General features: G+C 42.6%; 2 protein-coding genes across 6 annotated transcripts; one reads left to right on the forward strand and one right to left on the reverse strand.

Annotated features, from left to right (window-relative positions):
* Window positions 1-2,362: 2,362 nt before the first annotated feature.
* Window positions 2,363-6,018, reverse strand: LOC104906717 (superoxide dismutase [Cu-Zn] 2). Of its 2 annotated transcripts, XR_008968479.1 has the most exons (8): window positions 5,848-6,018; window positions 5,658-5,759; window positions 5,331-5,426; window positions 5,163-5,194; window positions 4,596-4,671; window positions 3,455-3,508; window positions 2,771-2,975; window positions 2,363-2,693 (listed from the first exon to the last, which is right to left on the reverse strand). XR_008968479.1 is itself a non-coding variant. In XM_048641553.2 (7 exons), exons 1-7 carry the CDS (start codon window positions 5,930-5,932, stop codon window positions 2,947-2,949), a joined length of 474 nt encoding a protein of 157 aa, XP_048497510.1. In that variant the 5' UTR covers window positions 5,933-6,018; the 3' UTR covers window positions 2,717-2,946. The 2 variants fall into 2 exon arrangements, 1 of the variants encoding a protein (XP_048497510.1); XM_048641553.2 differs by lacking the exon at window positions 2,363-2,693 and having other exon boundaries at window positions 2,717-2,975.
* An 8,862-nt stretch (window positions 6,019-14,880) lies between these two features.
* LOC125496082 (pseudouridine-5'-phosphate glycosidase-like) lies at window positions 14,881-18,511 on the forward strand. Of its 4 annotated transcripts, none has more exons than XR_008968480.1 (7): window positions 14,881-15,421; window positions 15,676-16,017; window positions 16,497-16,542; window positions 16,634-16,663; window positions 16,835-16,920; window positions 17,057-17,189; window positions 18,270-18,511. XR_008968480.1 is itself a non-coding variant. In XM_057393136.1 (4 exons), the coding sequence occupies exons 1-4, from the start codon at window positions 15,859-15,861 to the stop codon at window positions 16,846-16,848; spliced, it is 249 nt and encodes an 82-aa protein (XP_057249119.1). In that variant the 5' UTR covers window positions 15,727-15,858; the 3' UTR covers window positions 16,849-16,920. The 4 variants fall into 4 exon arrangements, 1 of the variants encoding a protein (XP_057249119.1); XR_008968481.1 differs by having other exon boundaries at window positions 14,889-15,421; window positions 15,940-16,017; XR_008968482.1 differs by lacking the exon at window positions 15,676-16,017 and having other exon boundaries at window positions 14,891-15,421.
* The last annotated feature ends 687 nt before the right edge of the window (window positions 18,512-19,198 follow it).

Below are 19,198 nucleotides of genomic sequence, written 5' to 3' on the forward strand. Positions count from 1 at the left end.
TTGGGGGAGGTGGGTTTATATAAGGAGGGGAAAGAGCGCGGTGTTTTTGAATTTTCAAGTTTTGGGTTTGGAGGGATTTGTGTTCGTTTTGTTTTTCATGAATTTGAGCCGTGGATGTGGTTTGATCTGAACGGTGGAAATAGTCGATCCGTGTGAATCGTTGTTTGTTGTTTTAAGACCGTTGATGGTTTTCATCTAATGGTTGTGTTTAGCCCAAAAGTGAAACCTCAGCAGAAATTAAAAGGCTCCACTATACTTCACAGACTCACGGAGTAGTGAGTACTATATTCGAAATTTGTAGTAGGAGTAATTTTTAATGTCGAAGTTGGGCCTGGGATTCGGTGTTCAAAATAGAGGTGATTATTTTGGCCCGGTCCGTTTTTAGGCCGGGTTTTGGGCAGAATTTTTCGGCCTGCGGGCCGAGCCCAGCCTGGCTTGTTCGTATTTTTTTTTGGCTTTAGGCAAGCCAAAAACGACTTTCTAGTCTATTTTTTGGCCCGTTTTGGGCCGCAAAAGCCCGTTAATTTAGGTCCGAAATAGCGGGCTTTGGACACAAAAATTCGGTCCGAATTTAGGCTCGGCCCGCCCCAACCAATGGGTAAAATTTTTTGGCCGCGGCCCGGCCCGGCCCATGATCACCTCTAGTTCGAAACTAGAGATAGTTGGGTCGGACTAGTTCGGGTTTTTATCAAACGTGAGGGTAGATTAGACTCAAATTACATTTTCAGTCTAAGAATTTTCGAGGCTAGAACACTATTTCTTTTGTTTTTTTTTTATCGTTCTCACATGGAATCTTGACACTATTCATACTTAGATAGAATCTTTTCAATTTTTTTCAGTTTATAAGAAAAAATATAGTCATGTGGGATCTTGTTTGATTCGTCTCAATTAATTTTTACTAATATATGATGAACAATATTTAAGTTCAAAGATGTGGATGGCAACAGAAAAGTAAGAAGGATTAAAAATAAAAAAAAATAAAAAAAAGAGTACGAATTTTTATTATTTGGATTGGGTCTTAGTTGAAAATCGATATAAAATTTCCAATCTGATGCTAGGTTTTTTTCAGGTTGGACCAACCAGTTGATAAGCTTTGATTTCACCTCTCTTTATTTATCTTTGTTTCTTTTACACTGTGTCCTAATTTCCTACATGAGGCAACTCAAGAAATCTATTAAACCGGCCCAAATAAGAATAAGCTTGAATTTTACTTGAATCTAGATCGAAATTAAGACGCAGAACAAGAACAATAACAAAGAAAATTACTTAAAAATTTATATTAACAAAGTTAACAGCGACCGTCAAAGCATATAAAATATAAATGTCATGACACTAAAATAAAATTAATGAAGACAAAGCATATTACACCAAAATCATGCCAAAACTCAAGGCATTCAATAGTCAAAAGAATTACACTATTTGCTTTTTCTGTATTTCGAATGATAGAAGTTTATCAATTTTGATTGAGAACTTTCTCTTTGTAATCTAACAAAAATTATTGCATGAGATATAAACTTTCATAGTTGTTAATGCATGATTTTCGCAAACGAATATTTTACTATATATTAATAACTTCTATAGATTATAAATTTCGTTATTTTTGAGATATATAAAGGGAAATGTGCAATAACATTTTACTAAGAAAAAATAACTTATTTTTATGTGGTTCACCAACAAAGTGAAGGGAAATTATCAAATAGTAAGGTTTTACCGTAAGACCGTCTCACTATCTATCTTAAAGGGGTCACTTTTTATTAAAGAATCATTCTTTCTAACTAACTTTCCAAAACACGCTACCAATTTTATTAAGATTAAGAAGACATTAGCGCTTACTGTTTGATCAGCTGTAATCTAATCAACACATACTCCTGAATTCAATTTGTAATGTTGGTATTTTTGCATGATGTACTTTTTTTTGGTTAAGAAGAATATTCAAAGATACCATATAATTTAGCATACATATAATCTTCATGCTAATTGTTGTGTTTGTATGGATTCTTTCTTTTTGTAGGGAGTTCGTATTAATAGCTCAAGCAGAAGGTTCCCAATACACTTATTTTTCCCTGGGGATAATCACTAATCACTAATCAGAGGCCATGATTACAATTATGCATTACTTGAAGGTGAAACAATAGATAATTTGCATAGTAGGCTTCCTAGATATTACTCATGATACCAATAAAGAACGACCTACTTATTTATAATTAGTTGGAAATTTACTGCCCTGAGTAAGGTACAAGACACGCCGTGACACCCGAGACTCGAGAATTTCTCTTCTATATTTTAAAGTTAGGATTATTTGTTAGAAGATACCTTTCTACACACAAATTATGTGAAATAACACCCTTTATATTTTTGTTGTGTCAAAAAGAACACACTTTAATGTCTTTTTTCCGACTAAAAGTCAAGTTTGTTAGGATTTGACCTCAAATTTCTGGTCAGTTTTACTGTCTTCATGCAGGTGACTCAGTTAGTCACACACCAACTCTCTATTTTTCTTCTTTCACAGAAGTATTGTTCTAACCTTTATCCATGGTGATACCCTGCCTGGTGCCTAACTGCCTACCCCCTCCCTCTTATCTCTAACTTTTCTTCATCTTCCATCTTCTTTGTTTCTGTCTTCTTCATGTGCTTCTCAGTTATCTCTTACTTTATTTTTGGACTCCAAGTGGACTTGAAGAATATGCTTCCTCCTTCAATACCAAGAACGTTCAGATTGCTTCAAATATTATACTACACTGTTATAGAAAAAGTTGCACAAGAAATTTACATATGGCTGCTATGGTCCCTTCATTTTCCTCTGCCTTATTCTCGGCAATCGACACTACCTACCAGAGATTTACTGAGACAAAGTTTGTGAAATTATATGAACTAAATTTGGTGATTATATTTTCTCATAAAAGAACACAAACAGAAATTAGTCTATTACTAAATAAAGGGAAGGATCTAAACGGATGATTGCAGCCCGATTACACCTGCAAAAAGATTAAAACATATTTATCAGGAGGTGTTGGGGGCTTGAATTTACTAAGATATTAGTGATAGTAGCCAGTAGGAGACTAATATTGAAATGTGAACCAACTATGCTACACAGGATCAGCTAAGAAAATCTAGCAAAGATTATGTTAGGGGTTGAAACTCCGGCGTTCTTTATCTTTCTCAAATCTCTGGCCTAAAATGTGAAGAGGATAAGCTTTGATATCCATGCTTAGAGCTTCCATATTCAGTATGGGTACCTCAAGATTAGAACCAAGTTTGCATGATCAGTGCAGCAATGAAAGCAAGAAGGTTATCATGGCTGAATTTTCGGTTTCAGGAAGTGTCTCGAGATGTCCATATACTGTACTTGTACCAAGAGATTTCAGGGTGTTGACCTTCATTGATTATATATCTTCCTTTTTAAATAAAGCGGAAAGTAAATATAAAAGCCACAGATGCAGATGAAGATAATTACCGCATCCTACTCTAGCACCAGCATTCCCAGTTGCTTTGCTAAGTTCATGTCCACCTGTTGCATCAGTGAATATAATTAGCGAAAAGAGAGTATATGTAAGCAAACACCAAGTAGCATCAAAAATTATTTGAGAAAAGAAAGGTGTAAGATAAAAACACCATGGCCTCAAGTGACCATTCCTATTTTCTTGGCAAAAGCAACTAAGATTTCATGTATCGAAGTTTACACCTGCTACAAGGCCACAAGGGTACTGCAGGAGACAATGACCTCAATAATTCACTCAATCATCCAAATATAACTGTAGATGTAGTAATACCATTAGAGATTCACTGAAGGTAGACATCTCCATAGGTTACATTTAAACTACCAGTCAACATTGAAGGGAGAAGCTGCTAAGATGCATCGAAAATTTCTGTTCACATGAAATTTTGCGACAAGACAAACCTTATTGATCATACGGTCTTCTAAGTCTTAGTAAGGGTGTGCTTCTACTCCTGTTAATGGGTAAGGACTAGGATTTAGCTTCGGAACTGATGTGCATCCAGCATCCTACAACTTACCTCTATAAACAAGACACCCCATTTGGCCATTTGAATTTTTCAGTTTGGATCAATAAATCACATTTTTGGTTCAAGTCACTAACTCTCAAGACAACAATATACGTTGCAGAATACCCCCTCACTCATCCACGACAATCTAGATAGAAGTCGGACTACAGAGAATGAAATGAAAAGCGTAGCAGAAGTGGTGAAGATTCTTCATGAATCATGAACAAGGAAGATAACTGTAAAGCATCCCCATTTTAGGACCTAAAACATGCAGTGAAACTGTGAAAATCAGCCATCCTACAAGTTGATGCGGTTTTGAGCTTACAGCTTCAAAATAAATCATATATGACTCTTTAATAGGATCCACCACAAAATAATCAAGTCACGGTTCCCTTTCATTTTTAATTTTAAACAAAGTTTTTGTTAGTTCAAGCACAAAGAATATATTCCCAAATCTTTTTTGCAAAAGGAACTCCCTCAACGAGGATTATTCTTGAAAGACAAAACCAGATGTTGCATAGAAACTCTCATTCGATGAAAAGGGGACGTAGATGTCAATGAACATAAATACTCAAGACCACCTGTACACTAACCTCTTCCAAGATCATCAGGATCAGCATGCACCACAACAGCCCTCCCAAGGATTGAGTGCTGCCCACTAAGTGATATCTAAAATGCCCAAAACAAACACATTATGTGAAATATGGCTTACACTAAACACTTGGACAATGAAAAACAAGAAGAATTAAATGGAGGAAAGTTCATTAAAATTGCAGAGTAGAAACACATTTCTATAAGGCCAAAAATCAATTAAGGGAACAAATAAAACTGTAGAAAGCTAAAATTAGCCTTTACCCACCCAATTATACCCAAAATGTGCCAAAATTGGGCTAATTTATCATTTGGAGAACCCGATTAACATTCGAGAATGGCTTAACAGTTCATAGTTAGATATCTAAAATTTTGGAATATAAGTTCATGGGCAGTTCTGTGAACGCAGTTTATTCGGGATCTCATCATTTTCTCTATTTCAGAGTTAGATATCTAACAATTCCATGTTTAGCTTTTGTCTCATCATTATTCATTACCCTCCCATCAACCCAAAAAGTTTAGTGCTAAAATAAAAACAAGGGCATTTGTTTGTAATCATAGAATTTTACCTGGGAATCACTAATGGAGACCTCAGCAACCCCTAAGACACAAAAAAAAGGACCATATCAATACATGATCACCAAAAACAACTTTAGATTTTGCAGAATACCCACTAAATTAAGCAAAGAGTTTGATTAACATGTACATAAAACAATAACATAAATGAAGATAATTACCATCACTGCCAGCAACAATGTTTCCCAGGTCACCCACATGGCGTTCCGTGTCGGATGGAGCTCCATGGTCCTTCTTCATCGGATTAAAATGAGGCTCTTTTCCCCCACCCCACCCCCCACAAATAAAAAGCAATCCAAAATTCAACATTAATCTAACAACAGGTTATAGGTGACACGGATTCACAATAACTTATTATAATATGTTAAATATTATCTCTACGTGTAACGATAAATTATTGTAAGTCCGTCTCATATAAGATTTCGTGGTGATCAAACAGAAACAATAAAACACAAATAAAATAAGAGATTGAAAAGAAAGGAGCTAACCAGTGGAGTTGCAACCATTAGTGGTATCTCCAAGGGCATGGATATGAAAGCCATGGAGACCTGGTGTAAGTCCTGTTATTTTTCCTTTGACATGTGTTATCCCTGCATTTTTCATAAATATTATTAGTGCTATATTTAAGTGATTGATTTTGAGTAGATAAAGATGAAAGAGGAGGAGGAAGAGAGAGACCAGTGGAATGTTGGATGAAGTGGAGAGAGCCTTTGACGTTATTGGAACCGGCGATGACAGCCACTGCCTTAACTGTTGTTCCCATGGAAACAACTTGGAACTTCTCTTTAGTGAAGTTAGCAGCTTGGTTTAGTATAATTTTACTCACCACCAGAAATGGATAAAGACTAGAGGGAGAAGAATAAAATTTGTAGTGGGATGACGCACCAAGTAGGGTCGTGTTCGTATTTGATTTCGGTTTAATTTTCAGTTGTGTTGAAAAATATGTAATTCCTGGTTTAAGCTTACCAAGGATAATCCAGCCCAATAAATGCCTTAGAGCCTCCAGTGGGCCCCACCTGTGATGGTGCATTCCAGCTGTCAGTGCCCCCAGCTGGCCTACAGTTGGGATATCCCAAGCACTATAAATACTCAACCCCCTCATCAATGAGAAGGTATTGAATTCTTACCTAACAAACCAGAGCATCTCTCTCTAGACTTTATCTCTCTAAGCTTGATCACTGACTTGAGCGTCGGAGAGGCGATCCCGGAACAACCCCCGGGGCAGTCTAACCGTTACTTTTGCAGGATTCCGGCGTACGGACTTTGAACTCAGGACATTCGAATCTGACCCGGTACTCCCTAAGCAAAGGAATCGAACCCTTAATTTCTAGACAGAAACAGTTTGGCGCCGTCTGTGGGGATAGTACAAAAAGTTACTTCGCCACCACTCACTCAGATTTATCATTCAGCTACTCAGCTCAGAACGCCAATTGACCATGGCACCAACCAAAAAACTCGCGGCAAGCCAGCCTCCGAGCAGGTCTCTCGGCCAGAGAGAGGCCACTCGCCCGCACATAATCGGGATCCCCAATCCCTCGACCGGAGCGAGGCCATTCGCCTGCGCATAACCGAGAGGCCGAGCGGACTCCCTCACCGGCTCGGAGGTCACCTACCGTCCAAACCTTGGACCCTCGGTCAGTATCCCAGCATATCCAGCATGTGGAGCCTCAGCCGCTCTTCGCGTCTGACCTGGCCCTTATCACGGCTCAGCTCCAGAGACATTCCAAAAGGGTATGATGGACATGATGGCCATGCTTCAGCAGAGGCAGCCACAACAAGTCGTCCCGCTCAATCAGCATGACCCAGGGAGCGCACGGTCGTCCGCTCTCAGAGGGACAACTCTCGTTCTAATCGAGACCCGCAGCCTAGCCGGCCACGGTCCGATGCGAGAGACCCGAGCCACCGGGAAAGGAAAAGTCAGCGCGACAGGGGTCGGCCCGTCAGCATGCAGAGACCCATGTATCTAAATCCCCAAGGGGGGGTGCGGGTCGGAAACCCCAAGATGCCCGAGGAATTCCTTAACAACAAGAAGCGCCTCAGCCAAGGCTATGACGCTCGGGAGTTCCTCAGGAAGAAAGCAAATGACCGAGAGGGCCAAGGGGACTCGGCTCATTCTCAGCCCCAGGCTAGCTGGAGGAGGGCTCAAGTTCCTGATCCCCTTCAGTCAGGAAATCCTAGGGACCCAACCTCCGGGTAAAATTAAAACCCCCTGATCGAGCCATTTGCGGGCCTAACCGACCCGATGATCATATGGCTAGTTACAAGGCTCAAATGAGCGTGCAGACAAGCTGCGAGGCCACTTGGTGCCGCTTCTTCCCTACCACCCTTAGAGGGTTGGCTCTGAATTGGTTCCAAGAACTGCCGGCGGGGGCATCACTGACTTCGCCATATTGGAGCACCTCTTCATCCATCAGTTCGTAGCGGGAAAGAGGCAAAGAAAAACCAGCCTTCACCTCATGGGGGTGAAGCAAGACAAGAATGAATCCTTGTCGGACTACATCAAGAGGTTCAACGAAGAGTCTCTCAAAATAACCGACCTACAGGACGCTGTAGCCTTCGCTGCCCTCATGTCCGGCCTCCAACCGGGTCGGCTCAGATGGTCATTCCGAGAATGAAGTCAAAACTTACTCGGAAGCCATGGCTCGGGCCAAAGATTCATCCAAGCAACGGATATCTGCCGTTACTCGGACGAGGTTGGCAAGAAAAGGAAGGATGAAGGGAATCACGGGGTCAGCCTAAGCATCAAAGAACAGGGGGCCGAGGGGATCGGCTCACTGATAATGGCAACGACCCCCGATTCAATAAAAACCGGAAGGAAATCTACTTTGGCATCCGGGACAAAAATTGGCTTCCCAGGCCAACGCCCATCCGGACGTCATCGTCTCGGAGGGACAAAAGTTTGTGTGTGACTACCACAAGGAATGTGGACACACCACCAAGACTGTCGGGAGCTCAAGAAATCCTTGAACGGCTGGCCGACCAGGGCAAGCTCAACCACTACCTCAAGCGTTCGAGCGAGGAAAAGGGAAAGCAAAAGGTGGGTCAGTCGAACAGTGGGGACACGAAGGCTTCATTGGTGTCATCGCTGGAGGATTTGCGTCGGGAGGCCTAACCGGCCGAGCGCGCAAGGCTCACCTCCAGAACCTTAAACATCAGGTGCTTGATGTTCAGCTCCCCGAGCAGCTGCCCCGTCATGACATTTGGGGAACCTAGTCGGACGTTGCGGTTCCGCACGACGACCCCCTTGTCATCGAGCTCAAGGTAGCGAATACAAAGGTGAAGAGGGTATTGGTGGATAGCGGTCATCCGCTGATATAATCACCCTTGACTGCCTCAAAAAGCTGAAGTACACCGAACGGGATGTTACCCCATGGCTCAGCCGCTCATAGGCTTCGGGGGCAACTCTGTCCACCCGGTCGGATCAATAAAATTACCCACTCGGATGGGTGAAAAGGGTAAGGGGAGAAGCCTACCGATCGACTTCTTGGTGGTAGACATCCCTTTGCCTTACAACATAATAATGGGGAGGCCCATGCTAAACAAGGCCAAGGCCGCCATCTCCACCTACCAGCTCCTCTTGCAGTTTGAGACTGATGACGGGAAGGTAGGAAAAATTCAAGGCGACCAACAGGCCGCAAGAGAGTGCTATGTGAATAGCCTCAAAAAACCGACGTCCAAAAGGACTCGGACAACGACGTCCAAAAGGACTCGAAAAAAAGAAAGTATGAAGGGGGTCAGCCCTCAACGAGCCTCGGGGTGTACATAACTGAAAACCCCAAGCAATATGAACGTCCTCACCAGCCGAAGAGGACGAAGAAGTCGCGATCGGCCAGGACCCCGGTCGGACTGTCAGGGTAGGCAAGGCCATGGACCCGCAAACAAGGCAAGATATCATCCAAGTGCTCACGGAGTACCAAGATGTCTTTGCCTATGAGGCCACAGAAATGCCGGGGCTCGACCCGAAAATCATGTGCCATGAGCTTAACATCAAAGAGGGGTTCAGACCTATCAAGCAGAAGCTCAGGCACCAAGGTCCCGAAAGAAATGCCGCGGCAGCAGCAGAAGTCAAGAAGCTGCTCGAGGCGGGTTTCATAGAAGAGTGTCAATACTCGGAATGGCTGGCCAATGTGGTTTGGTCAAAAAGCCGAGTGGGGCATGGCGAATGTGTGTCGACTTCACCGACTTAAACAAAGCCTGCCCAAAAGACAATCACCCTCTGCCAAAGATCGATAGGCTGGTCGATTCAACGGCAGGGCACGCCCTTCTCAGCTTCATGGATGCAAATGCCGGCTATCATCAAATTCCCATGGCCGAGAAGGATAGGGTTCATACGCGTTCATCACTCCTCAGGGTGTCTACTGCTACAAAATGATGCCATTCGGCCTCAAAAATGCCGGGGCGACATATCAGCGTACCGTCAACAAAATCTTCAGCGACCAATTGGGTCGGAACATTGAGGTATATTGACGATATGATAGTCAAAAGCAAGGCCCAGTCGGATCACCTGAGATCTGAAAGAAACGCTGAGCACCCTAAGGAAATACCGAATGATGCTCAACCCTAAAAAATGCGTCTTCGGAGTTAAAGGGGGAAAGTGCCTCGGATTTCTAGTAGATGAGAGAGGTATAGAGGCCAACCCGGACAAAATCAAAGCGGTCTTAGAAATGAAATCGCCTCGGAATGTTCGGGAAGTACAGCGCCTAACCGGCTGCTTAGCGGCACTCGGTCGGTTCCTCTCCCGGTCGGCCGATAAAAGCTTGTGTTCTTCAAGGCCCTGAAGCGAAAAGAGTTCGCATGGGATGACGAAGCCGAGCAAGCCTTCGCTGACCTCAAGAATCACTTGGCATCTTTGCCCAAACTGATCTCCCCCTTGCCGGGGGAACCCCTGTTTATCTACTTGGCTGTCTCGGACTACGCTCTTAGCGCCGTCCTGATAGCCGAGCGAGAAGGAAAGCAACATCCTGTGTACTTCATCAGCCACGCCTATAGGGGGGCCGAGGCGAAGTACAGCGATGTTGAGAAAATGGTCTTTGCCTTGGTATGGCAGCCGGAAGCTCAAGCCCTATTTTCAAGCACACCCATCAAAGTCCTAACCGGACAACCGCTCCGGAAGCTTATTGAGAATAGAAATCATCGAGTCGGATGAGTGATTGGGCAGACCAGTTAGCAGATTTTGGGCTCGAGTTCGAGCCCCGAAGAGCCATCAAGGCCCAAGCACTCGCTGACTTCATCACTGAATGCGCAACTCGACCCCCGGTCGGTTGCAAGAGGAGTGGGAATTGCTTGTTGATGGTCATCCACAAAGAGTGGTTGGGAGCCGGATTGGTCATCAAACCTCCGGTCGGAGAAAAAATTGAATATGCTGTTAAGTTCGAATTTCTCGGATCTAACAATGAAGCCGAGTATGAGGCTCTCATCCTCGGAATACAGTATGATCTATAGCTGGGCAACCTCAATCATAGCCAAGTCCGACTCACAACTCATAGTGGGTCAGATTTCCGGAGACTATGAGGCCAAGGAGGACAACATGAGGATGTACTTGGCCAAAGCCCGAGCTGTCATTGCAAGGTTGTCCGGATTCCGGATCACCACATTCCTCGCTCGGAAAACAGCAGGCTGATGCACTGGCTCGGATGGCTAGTTCTGCTGAGGGGTCGGCCCCCAGAACCATTACTTGGGAAGTGTTGAAGGAACCTAGCATAAATGCTAAGAGCAGCTCGTACTCAATCGATCCTCAATGGATGGTGAAATTGTGAGATTGCGAGACGGGACCTTACCCAGTGATCCTAAAGAAGCCGACCGGATTAAGCATAAGTCTGGTTGGTTCCTTTGGCATGAAAGGCAGCTCTATAAAAAGTCTTTCACTCATCCCCTCCTCAAATGTATAACTCCGAGGAAGGAAATATGTCCTCCGAGAATACACCAAGGAGCCTGTGGAAGCCATCAAGGGGGTCGGACTATAGCCGGAAAGGCGCTAAGAGCAGGGTACTATTGGCCTACCTTAAAGGCTGATGCCTCGGACTTAGTCCGACGGTGTCCCTCCTCAGATTCACTCGGACATACCGAGGGCGCCGGCCACTCCCTCACCACCATTCAAGCAGTCCTGCCTTTCGACAAGTGGGGCATGGACCTGCTCGGACCTTTTCCCCGGCTTCTGGGCAAAGGAAGTTCCTAATTGTGGCAATTGATTATTTCACCTGGACCGAAGCCGAGCCACTGGCGTCAATTACTGACAAGCAGGTTCAGTTGTTCATATGGAGGAACATCATTACCCGGTTCGGAATTCCAAGAGCCTTGGTATCAGACAATGGCCGCAGTTCAACAGTGGGCCGACTCGAGAATATTGTGCCCGGTTCGGCATTCAAACAAGGTTTTCAGGGTCTCCCGCCCTCAGACCAATGGGCAAGCCGAGTCGGCTAATAAAATTGTCCTGAAGGGTATCAAGAAGTCCCTTGATGCCGCTAAAGGGGCTGGGTGACGACCTACCTGGAGTACTCTGGTCGGCTCGAACAACGGTAAAAGCAGCCACGGGGCACTCCCTTTCGGCTTGGTCTATGGAAGCGAGGCTGTCCTTCCGGTCGAGGTGGGAATTCCTTCCCCTCGGATGACATTCTATGAGTTCGACCAAATGAAGAAGAAAAGCCCATCAACTTAGACCTATTGCCAGAAACCCGAGGCAATGCTTGCTACAAGCCATCCGGTACAAGCAAAGAATCACAAGGCATTTAACCGGCGAGTAAAGCCTCGGCCAATCAGTCTAGGCGACTGGGTCGTCCGAAAGGTCGAAGCCACTGGACTTTCCCATCTCAAAGGGAAGTTGGGGGCAAATTGGGACGGCCCTTACAAGGTTACAGAAATCATCAAGCCAGGGACATTCCGACTCGAATCTCCCGAAGGGGTCCCTCTGGCTCGGCCTTGGAACCTAGACAATCTCAAAAGATTCTATGTGTAACTTTTTTTCGTTACTTGCACTAGGGGCATGATGTAAGGCCAGCAGTACTTGGTCGGTTAGCAAAACAAATCAATTGTAACTCGGACTTAACCAGTCCATGTATCAAGTCGGTTTTATACCCCAGAAATGAAAGAGACTTAACCAGTCTATTTTGAACAAAAAGGCAAGCAAAACTTAACCAGTTTATTGTCTATTGAATGTTGTAATATTGCAAATAACGAAAAATATGCGACAAATGACGAGTTGCAAAATAGTAGTTGTATTCCAATTGATTAAAAGTTGTAAAATACAACCAAAAGTTTACAAAAGTTGGGGGTCGGAAAGCAGAAAAGCTAAAAGGGCCGACAAGGCCAAAGCTAAGAAAATAAAATCCTAAGGAAGCTAAGTAGAAGGACCAGTGGCAGGTTGCTCGGCCGCAGGTTGCTCTGGTGGAGGTGGCTCGGTGCTTCCAGCATCTTCCTCTCCATCATCAGAGTCAGAGTCGCTGTCCGAGCTCATCTCTTCAGCCATCCTGGCCTTGATCTCAGCTGCCTCGGCATCGGCCAGCTCCTGGTAGCGAGACCAGACTGAATTCCAGTCGGCCCCGGGACAGGAATCAGCAAAGGCCACCTTAAGCCTAGCAAGCGCCTCGTCCTCGCCCATCTTATGGGAAGACTGGCCCACGTCGGCACAGAAATGGTACAGTCATCCGACTTCTGCCAAGCTTGGAACCACTCCTCCTGAGAGCGAGAAACGGCCGCTTGGGCTTCTTTCAGTTGAGCCTCGGCTGAGAGTTTGAGCCGGACCTCCTCCAATCCTTCTCGGCCTGAGCTTGCTTGGTCTCGGCCGTGCTTTGGCGGACTCAGTTTTCCTTGGCAAGAGAAGGTTGGTCCTTTCGATCTGCCATCCTCCTTCTCTTGCTTCCAGGTCGCCTCGCCCTTCTCGATTTTTTGTTGGCCTCCTCCAAGCGAGCTCGGCCAACGCTTGGCCTCCTTGGCCTGGTACACTTCATCAAAGTGCGCCGAGCCGCCTGCTTCAGGTCCGAGACCTCTTGTACCAGGGCGAGCCGGTCTTCGGCACCTTGGTCATCCGGATGGAAAACTGCAGAACAATAAACAACAATTAAAAGTTGGCCAATAAAAAGCAAATGAAAGGACGGAGAAAAAATTCACTTACGTCCATCCAAGAGCGGAAGAGCTCACTCGACTCATTCCTCGGGTTGACCTCATTGATGTGGTCCCGGTCGTTTGAGTACATAGGATCTCCAGTGCGTCGGAGATCCTCTTCTTCTTGTCCGTCTTGGACATTTGCGTAAACGGGACCGGTGCCTCGGATAAAGAGCGCTCGGTCGGAGAATGGTGAGAGGCCCCCGGTTCGTACCCCGGACTCCGAACAGGCTCGAAATCTGAAGGGTGGACCGAGACATGTGTCTCCCCACCTCCTGAATCGGGTCGAGGACTATTCACCTCGATAGAAGGATCCTTTCTAGCCTTCTTGGCGGCAGCCTCCTGCTCGGCTCGGGTCTTCGCCAAAGCCTTTTCCGTCATTTCCACCCTCTCCTCGGTGCGCTCCTTGCGCTTCCTCGGTTTAGGGTTGGAAGGATCCTGCAAAACACATTAAAAGTTGGTGAGAAATTGCAAAACTTAAAGCTAAACCGGGTCGGATAGAGAAGTGTCTTACCTTGGGCTTAGAAGGCTTATTAATTTTATTCGCCTTCATCTCGGCCCTAATCCGAGCAGCCTTCAGAGCGGCGGAGGTTAGTCGTTCGGCCATGTCCGGGTCTGTTTCCTTTATGTAAGCAAGAGAAGCCTCTGTAAAAAGACAAACAGTTAGCAAAATATAGCAAATAAAGCAAATACAAGTCAACCGGACCCCCTTGTTGCCGAATTACCCTTGGGAAAAGCCGGGCTCAGACCAAACGCGGCCAGGAAGTGCTCATCTTTAAAGGACTTGCAGCTCGGGAGCCAGTTCCCCGCTACAAAAACTTCGCCGCCGTCCACTATTTTAGCCTCTAACTGCATGTATATAGCAGCCACGGCTTCGTCTTCCGACAACTCGGGCACTTTGAAGTTGAGGCAGTGATTTGGGTCGTCAGATGGAGGCACGATCGGGATGCCCCATTCTCCCCCATAGTAGACGAAGGCAAAGCACCGGCGAAACCCCTTTTGGGAAGTGGGTAAGTCAAGAACGGTTCGGTAGCCTCGCCGAGCTTGGAAACACCACCACCCAGGTCCGTGATCCCCCGCTGGCATTTCAAAAAGCTTGTACAAATGGCGCCAGAGCGTGAGGGTCGGCCTAACGCCAATGATATCACATATTACCTGAACCGCCAAGATTCCTCCCCATGAGTTTGGAGAAAGCTGACCCAGGCATAGGTTATAAGCGTTCAAGATCTCCTTCTCAAACGGGGTCAGCGGGAATCTTAAGCCCATCTCCATGGCACTACTACAAAAATGGCCAAAGAGACTATTGATAGGAGACCGGTTGAGGTTACTAACCTATTTCTTAAATATAGGAAACCATTGATTATTTAAAACCAGTCTCTTAAGTTTAAGTATTTGACTAATAAAAAAGTTGTTGTGAGATAAGAGACTGCTTCCAAGTAAAACCGGTTTCCTTGAATATTTTATTTTTTTAATATATTTTTTTCAACACATATAACTATTATACGTATATATTCTTCTTGTAATATATAAGAAACTACTTCTAACTTGAACCGGTTTCCTAAAATAATAATTTTAAAATTTAATATCTTTCAAATTAATACTAATACAGTATAAGTTTTATATAAATCTATTTACTTTTAAAAATATGCAACAAATACAATAGAAAAAAAAAACTACCTCTCCTGATATTATTCTGTCAATATGAATCGTGGTTAATAACTGCCAAAAGAAAAAAAAAAAACAAAAAAACAGAACAACGCTTCTTGAACAACCTCGCCATAACCTCTCCATAGCTTCTTGAACAACCTCGCCATAGCAGATAGCACACAATCTCATAATCCAAATTCTTCCATCACAATTCCACCTTTGCTTTCGTAAAATTCATAATCAGGGCGCTCTCACATTGTTCAATTCATCAATGTGTGATTCATTCGTCAATTCTTTTCGCTATAATCAGGCTTCTCACCAAGCATCTCCTCCTCAACCTTCGGCCAAAAGCCCAAAGACCCCTCCCTCTTCTCCTACAACTGCAAAACCCACGGCAACCCAAGATATTTATTTTTCCTTCCACATCAATTCACGTTCTTCGAATTCGACGAGCAGAGAAAAATGATTTCACCTTTTTCGATGATACCGGATATCTGGATCTTCCCAGGTTCGTTAATTTTATCATACGTTCTATGATTTGAAATCTGTAGCTTACACATATTTATGTAGGAATTCTAAAATTATTTATCTTACATCAAACTTTTTTCATTGTTATTTACATTTTGATGAACCCTAGATCTATGCTCAAAATGCCTGTTAATTCGTTTAATCAAATGGTTTTTGTTGTTGATTGGATGGTAAGAAACATTAAATTTGTGGAATATGAACAGTGTATCAGCTTATCCCATTTGTTTGGCACAGGAAACTCAGGGATCTTCGTGAGGCATAAATCATATTCATAATGGCCATGGTAGATGAACCGCTATAACCCAATTGATGTTCTAATTGATGAGCTGAAAAATGAGGATATTCAGCTTCTGTTGAATTCGATTCGTTGTCTTTCAACCATTGCTCGAGAATTCGAATATTTCGTACTATAAACCTATGAAAGATCCAGAATTCTATCTTGCCTCCATAACCTATATTAGTTCAAGGTCTTCATTTTATCCCATTTGTTTGGCACAGGAAACTCAAGGAGTGTGTGTTGCTGGATATGGGACTAATGAGTTTCCTGCCTTCTTTACTGAAACAAGTGGTTGTAAGGTATACTATCATCATTTCTATAATTCCATTATTTTCTAGCAAGTAGCAAATGGGAAATCTGGTGTTCGTCTAAGAGTGTTTAGGCTATCAAATCCTGTTTCATATAATGATACTCTTCTCCTTTTCCTATGACTGTCGTTCGAGGTTATGTACAGGCTTTTCGAAGTTATGAGTTAATGCATTGATATTTAAAACTGCCAAATTATAGTGTGTTGATATATGTTAGACGAAAAAATTACGGTGCATCAGAATTTTGAATGACAATAAATGGAACTAAAAGGTTTTAAAATGGTCAGATATTATGGAACAGAGTGCTAATTTAGCTCCATGTACCTCATATACTTGTACTTCTAATTTCTAAATAGTGGACGTTTATCATGTAATGCATTTTCAGGTCTCTTGCAATATGTTAATCCTGTATATAGGGCAACCTCTTGTAAAATAAGAGTATATTATCATCTAATGCTTTGTTTTTTTAGGTTTCTTGTCGCATAAATTCCCCTGAAGATGCTGCTCTCTTAATAGGTGTCTGACAAATTACTTACCTTTACTTTGATCTCTTATGGTGTATTTTTCTTGTCATTTACATTTCTGATGGATATCCTTTGAATTGCAGACGCCAACACAAAACTCAAGCTAGGAACTGGTATACTTATTGCAGTTCCTATTCCGAAAGAACATTTTGCTGCTGGAAGCTTTGTTGAATCTGCAATACAGAGAGCTTTCTCATAAAATTTCTCAATTATAATTAAGTTAAAATCTGCTTGTAGTATCTCTAATTCAGTCTTAATGCGAATTCATTTGGAACATTTTTCAGGGAACAGAACATAAAGGGAAGTGCTGAAACCCCATTCTTGGTTTCAAAAGTAAACGAATTAACTGGAGGAGCTTCATTGACTTCTAGTATCCTTTGTTGCCCTAAAATTCTGATTAGCTTCAATACATCTGAATCAACTCTGCTGCGTTTTCACTCGAGATTCCAACTTTCGATTCTTGATTTTGTTGAATTGGCTGGTATGTTTCCTTGACTTACGTCTAGATATCGCTCTTGTGAAGAAAAATGCAGTTGTAGGATCCAAGATTGTTGTTTGTCTTTCCCAATTAAGAGGATATAATTGTCAAGTCAAATCTTGATGGTCGTCTATGCTCGGGATCTTTGGGTACATGGCTGGGTATGTATCTAATCTAACTATCTATATTTTGTACTCCATCTTCATGAGATTAGAGCTGACAATTTGGGTAAACGGGTTGTGTTTGTGGCTGATCTCATATCGATTTTTGGTTGCTCACAAATATCAGTCTTTTAACATTAATAAGTGCAGCTGTGCAACAACTGTGCATGGGGAAACCATTATTAGGATTTAGGGGTTGGGGTTTACCTTCACAAGTGGCCAAGTTTACCCTTATATATGTTAGATGAAAAAATTATGGTGCATCAGAATTTTGAATGACAATAAATGAAACTAAAATGTTTTAGAATAGTCAGATATGGCTCTTTTTATTCATCTGTTGTTTGCTTAGGTCCAATTCACTCCCTTTAGCATCATCCCTAGCCCACAGCCCCTATAATGCAAAACTACAGAAAAAATTATAGAAAGTTAAGATTAGTTCTTGTGAAATGCCGAGATTAACCGGAGTTTCATCCATGATTAGGCTGTAGACCTGCTCACAGAAAAAGAAAATAGGAATCAGTTTCAGCGATGTATTGGCTTCCTGTAGTTGTTCGACCTTATTATTAGCAGTATTCTCATCAAAAGATATGATGTTGAAGCTCTATTTATAATTCAGCAATATAGTATTGAAGTTTTGACTAGAGAAAGTTGTTTAACATATTATAGACATGAGATGAGTGATACTTTGCTGAAAGTAGTAGTATATTTGTTATTGTCGGCATCAAGGGGTGTTTAGTGCAGTAGTATTTCAAGTTATTTACAGTAGTTGAAGTAGTTGAGGTAGAACTGGTGAAATATATGCATTGGGTGATTTTGCTACCATAGTCCAGCGCAAAGTCATGGTAATTTTGTAAAGTCAACTTTTGCACCTTAAGGAAAATTATTGACAATACAAGGTTAATCAATGATTTTCCAATAAAAGTTATGTATTCATGATCTAACGATGCGTCATAAAAATTAGGAATCGTTTAGAAATTCGATTATTCTTGCTTTGATTTTTCTTTCCGAGTTTGTATATATGAAAGTTATAAAATATAGATATACTAGTTCTAATTGTAATTCTTTGTAATTAATTTGTAGTACTTTCTTGGGATTCCTAGCACTTATTCGCAAGAGATGATTGACGAGCTAAGAAATATGTGGGTGAAATATTTAAACAATCAAACACGAGACGATGGAGATTGAAGACAATGGTCAAGTTTCAATTGTACATATTATTTGCTCAAGTTAGAATTTTAATTTTCATAGATATCATTAGATTATAGAAATTTTATTTTTGAGACATTAATTATTGGAATATATTGATGCGTTGACTAGTGAAATTGATTTTGTATGTAAATTAAATGTAGCAAATATTTTTTACATTATTAATAAAGCAAGTAGAAATTTTTGTTTCATAATATTATTATTATTGTGGTTATTTATAGATCTGTTTTTTTAAAGCGTATATACAAGGAACCGTAAATACATGATCATATAATGTATGTATATATTAACATTTTAATTAAAAAAAACATGTAATATACCTAAGAAACCGGTTGTGGTTAATAACTGGTTTCAAAGGGTAAGGTAAGGAGACTGGTTATAAATGTTAACTGGTCTCCTAACCTCTTTTCACAGTATGTGTACACTTATCTAAGAGACTGGTTTTACCTATCAACCGGTCTCCTAAATAAACAAAGAAACCGGACATTATAACCGGTCTCTTAACCTAGGACACATGTGAGATGGAGATGTGTTATAGTCCGGTTTCCTATGCTATTTTCAACCGGTTTCCTAGGCATTTTTTGTAGTAGTGTGGCCTTGTAATAAAAGGCGGTACATCCAGGGGGTGGGCTCAGAATAGTGTGACTAGCATCGGGTCGGACCAGTAGGTAGGGATCCTTTATTTGGAACTTCGCTGCTTGGCCTCGGGCATCCTCCAATAAGGCCTTTATTAATGATGGAAGTGGAAATTTGGCGCCCGGACCGCCTTTGGGGTCGATCTCGGGATACGCGAGCCGACCCGA

Source organism: Beta vulgaris, chromosome 3, assembly GCF_026745355.1.
Source record: "Beta vulgaris subsp. vulgaris cultivar EL10 chromosome 3, EL10.2, whole genome shotgun sequence".
NCBI classification, from domain to species: domain Eukaryota; kingdom Viridiplantae; phylum Streptophyta; class Magnoliopsida; order Caryophyllales; family Amaranthaceae; genus Beta; species Beta vulgaris.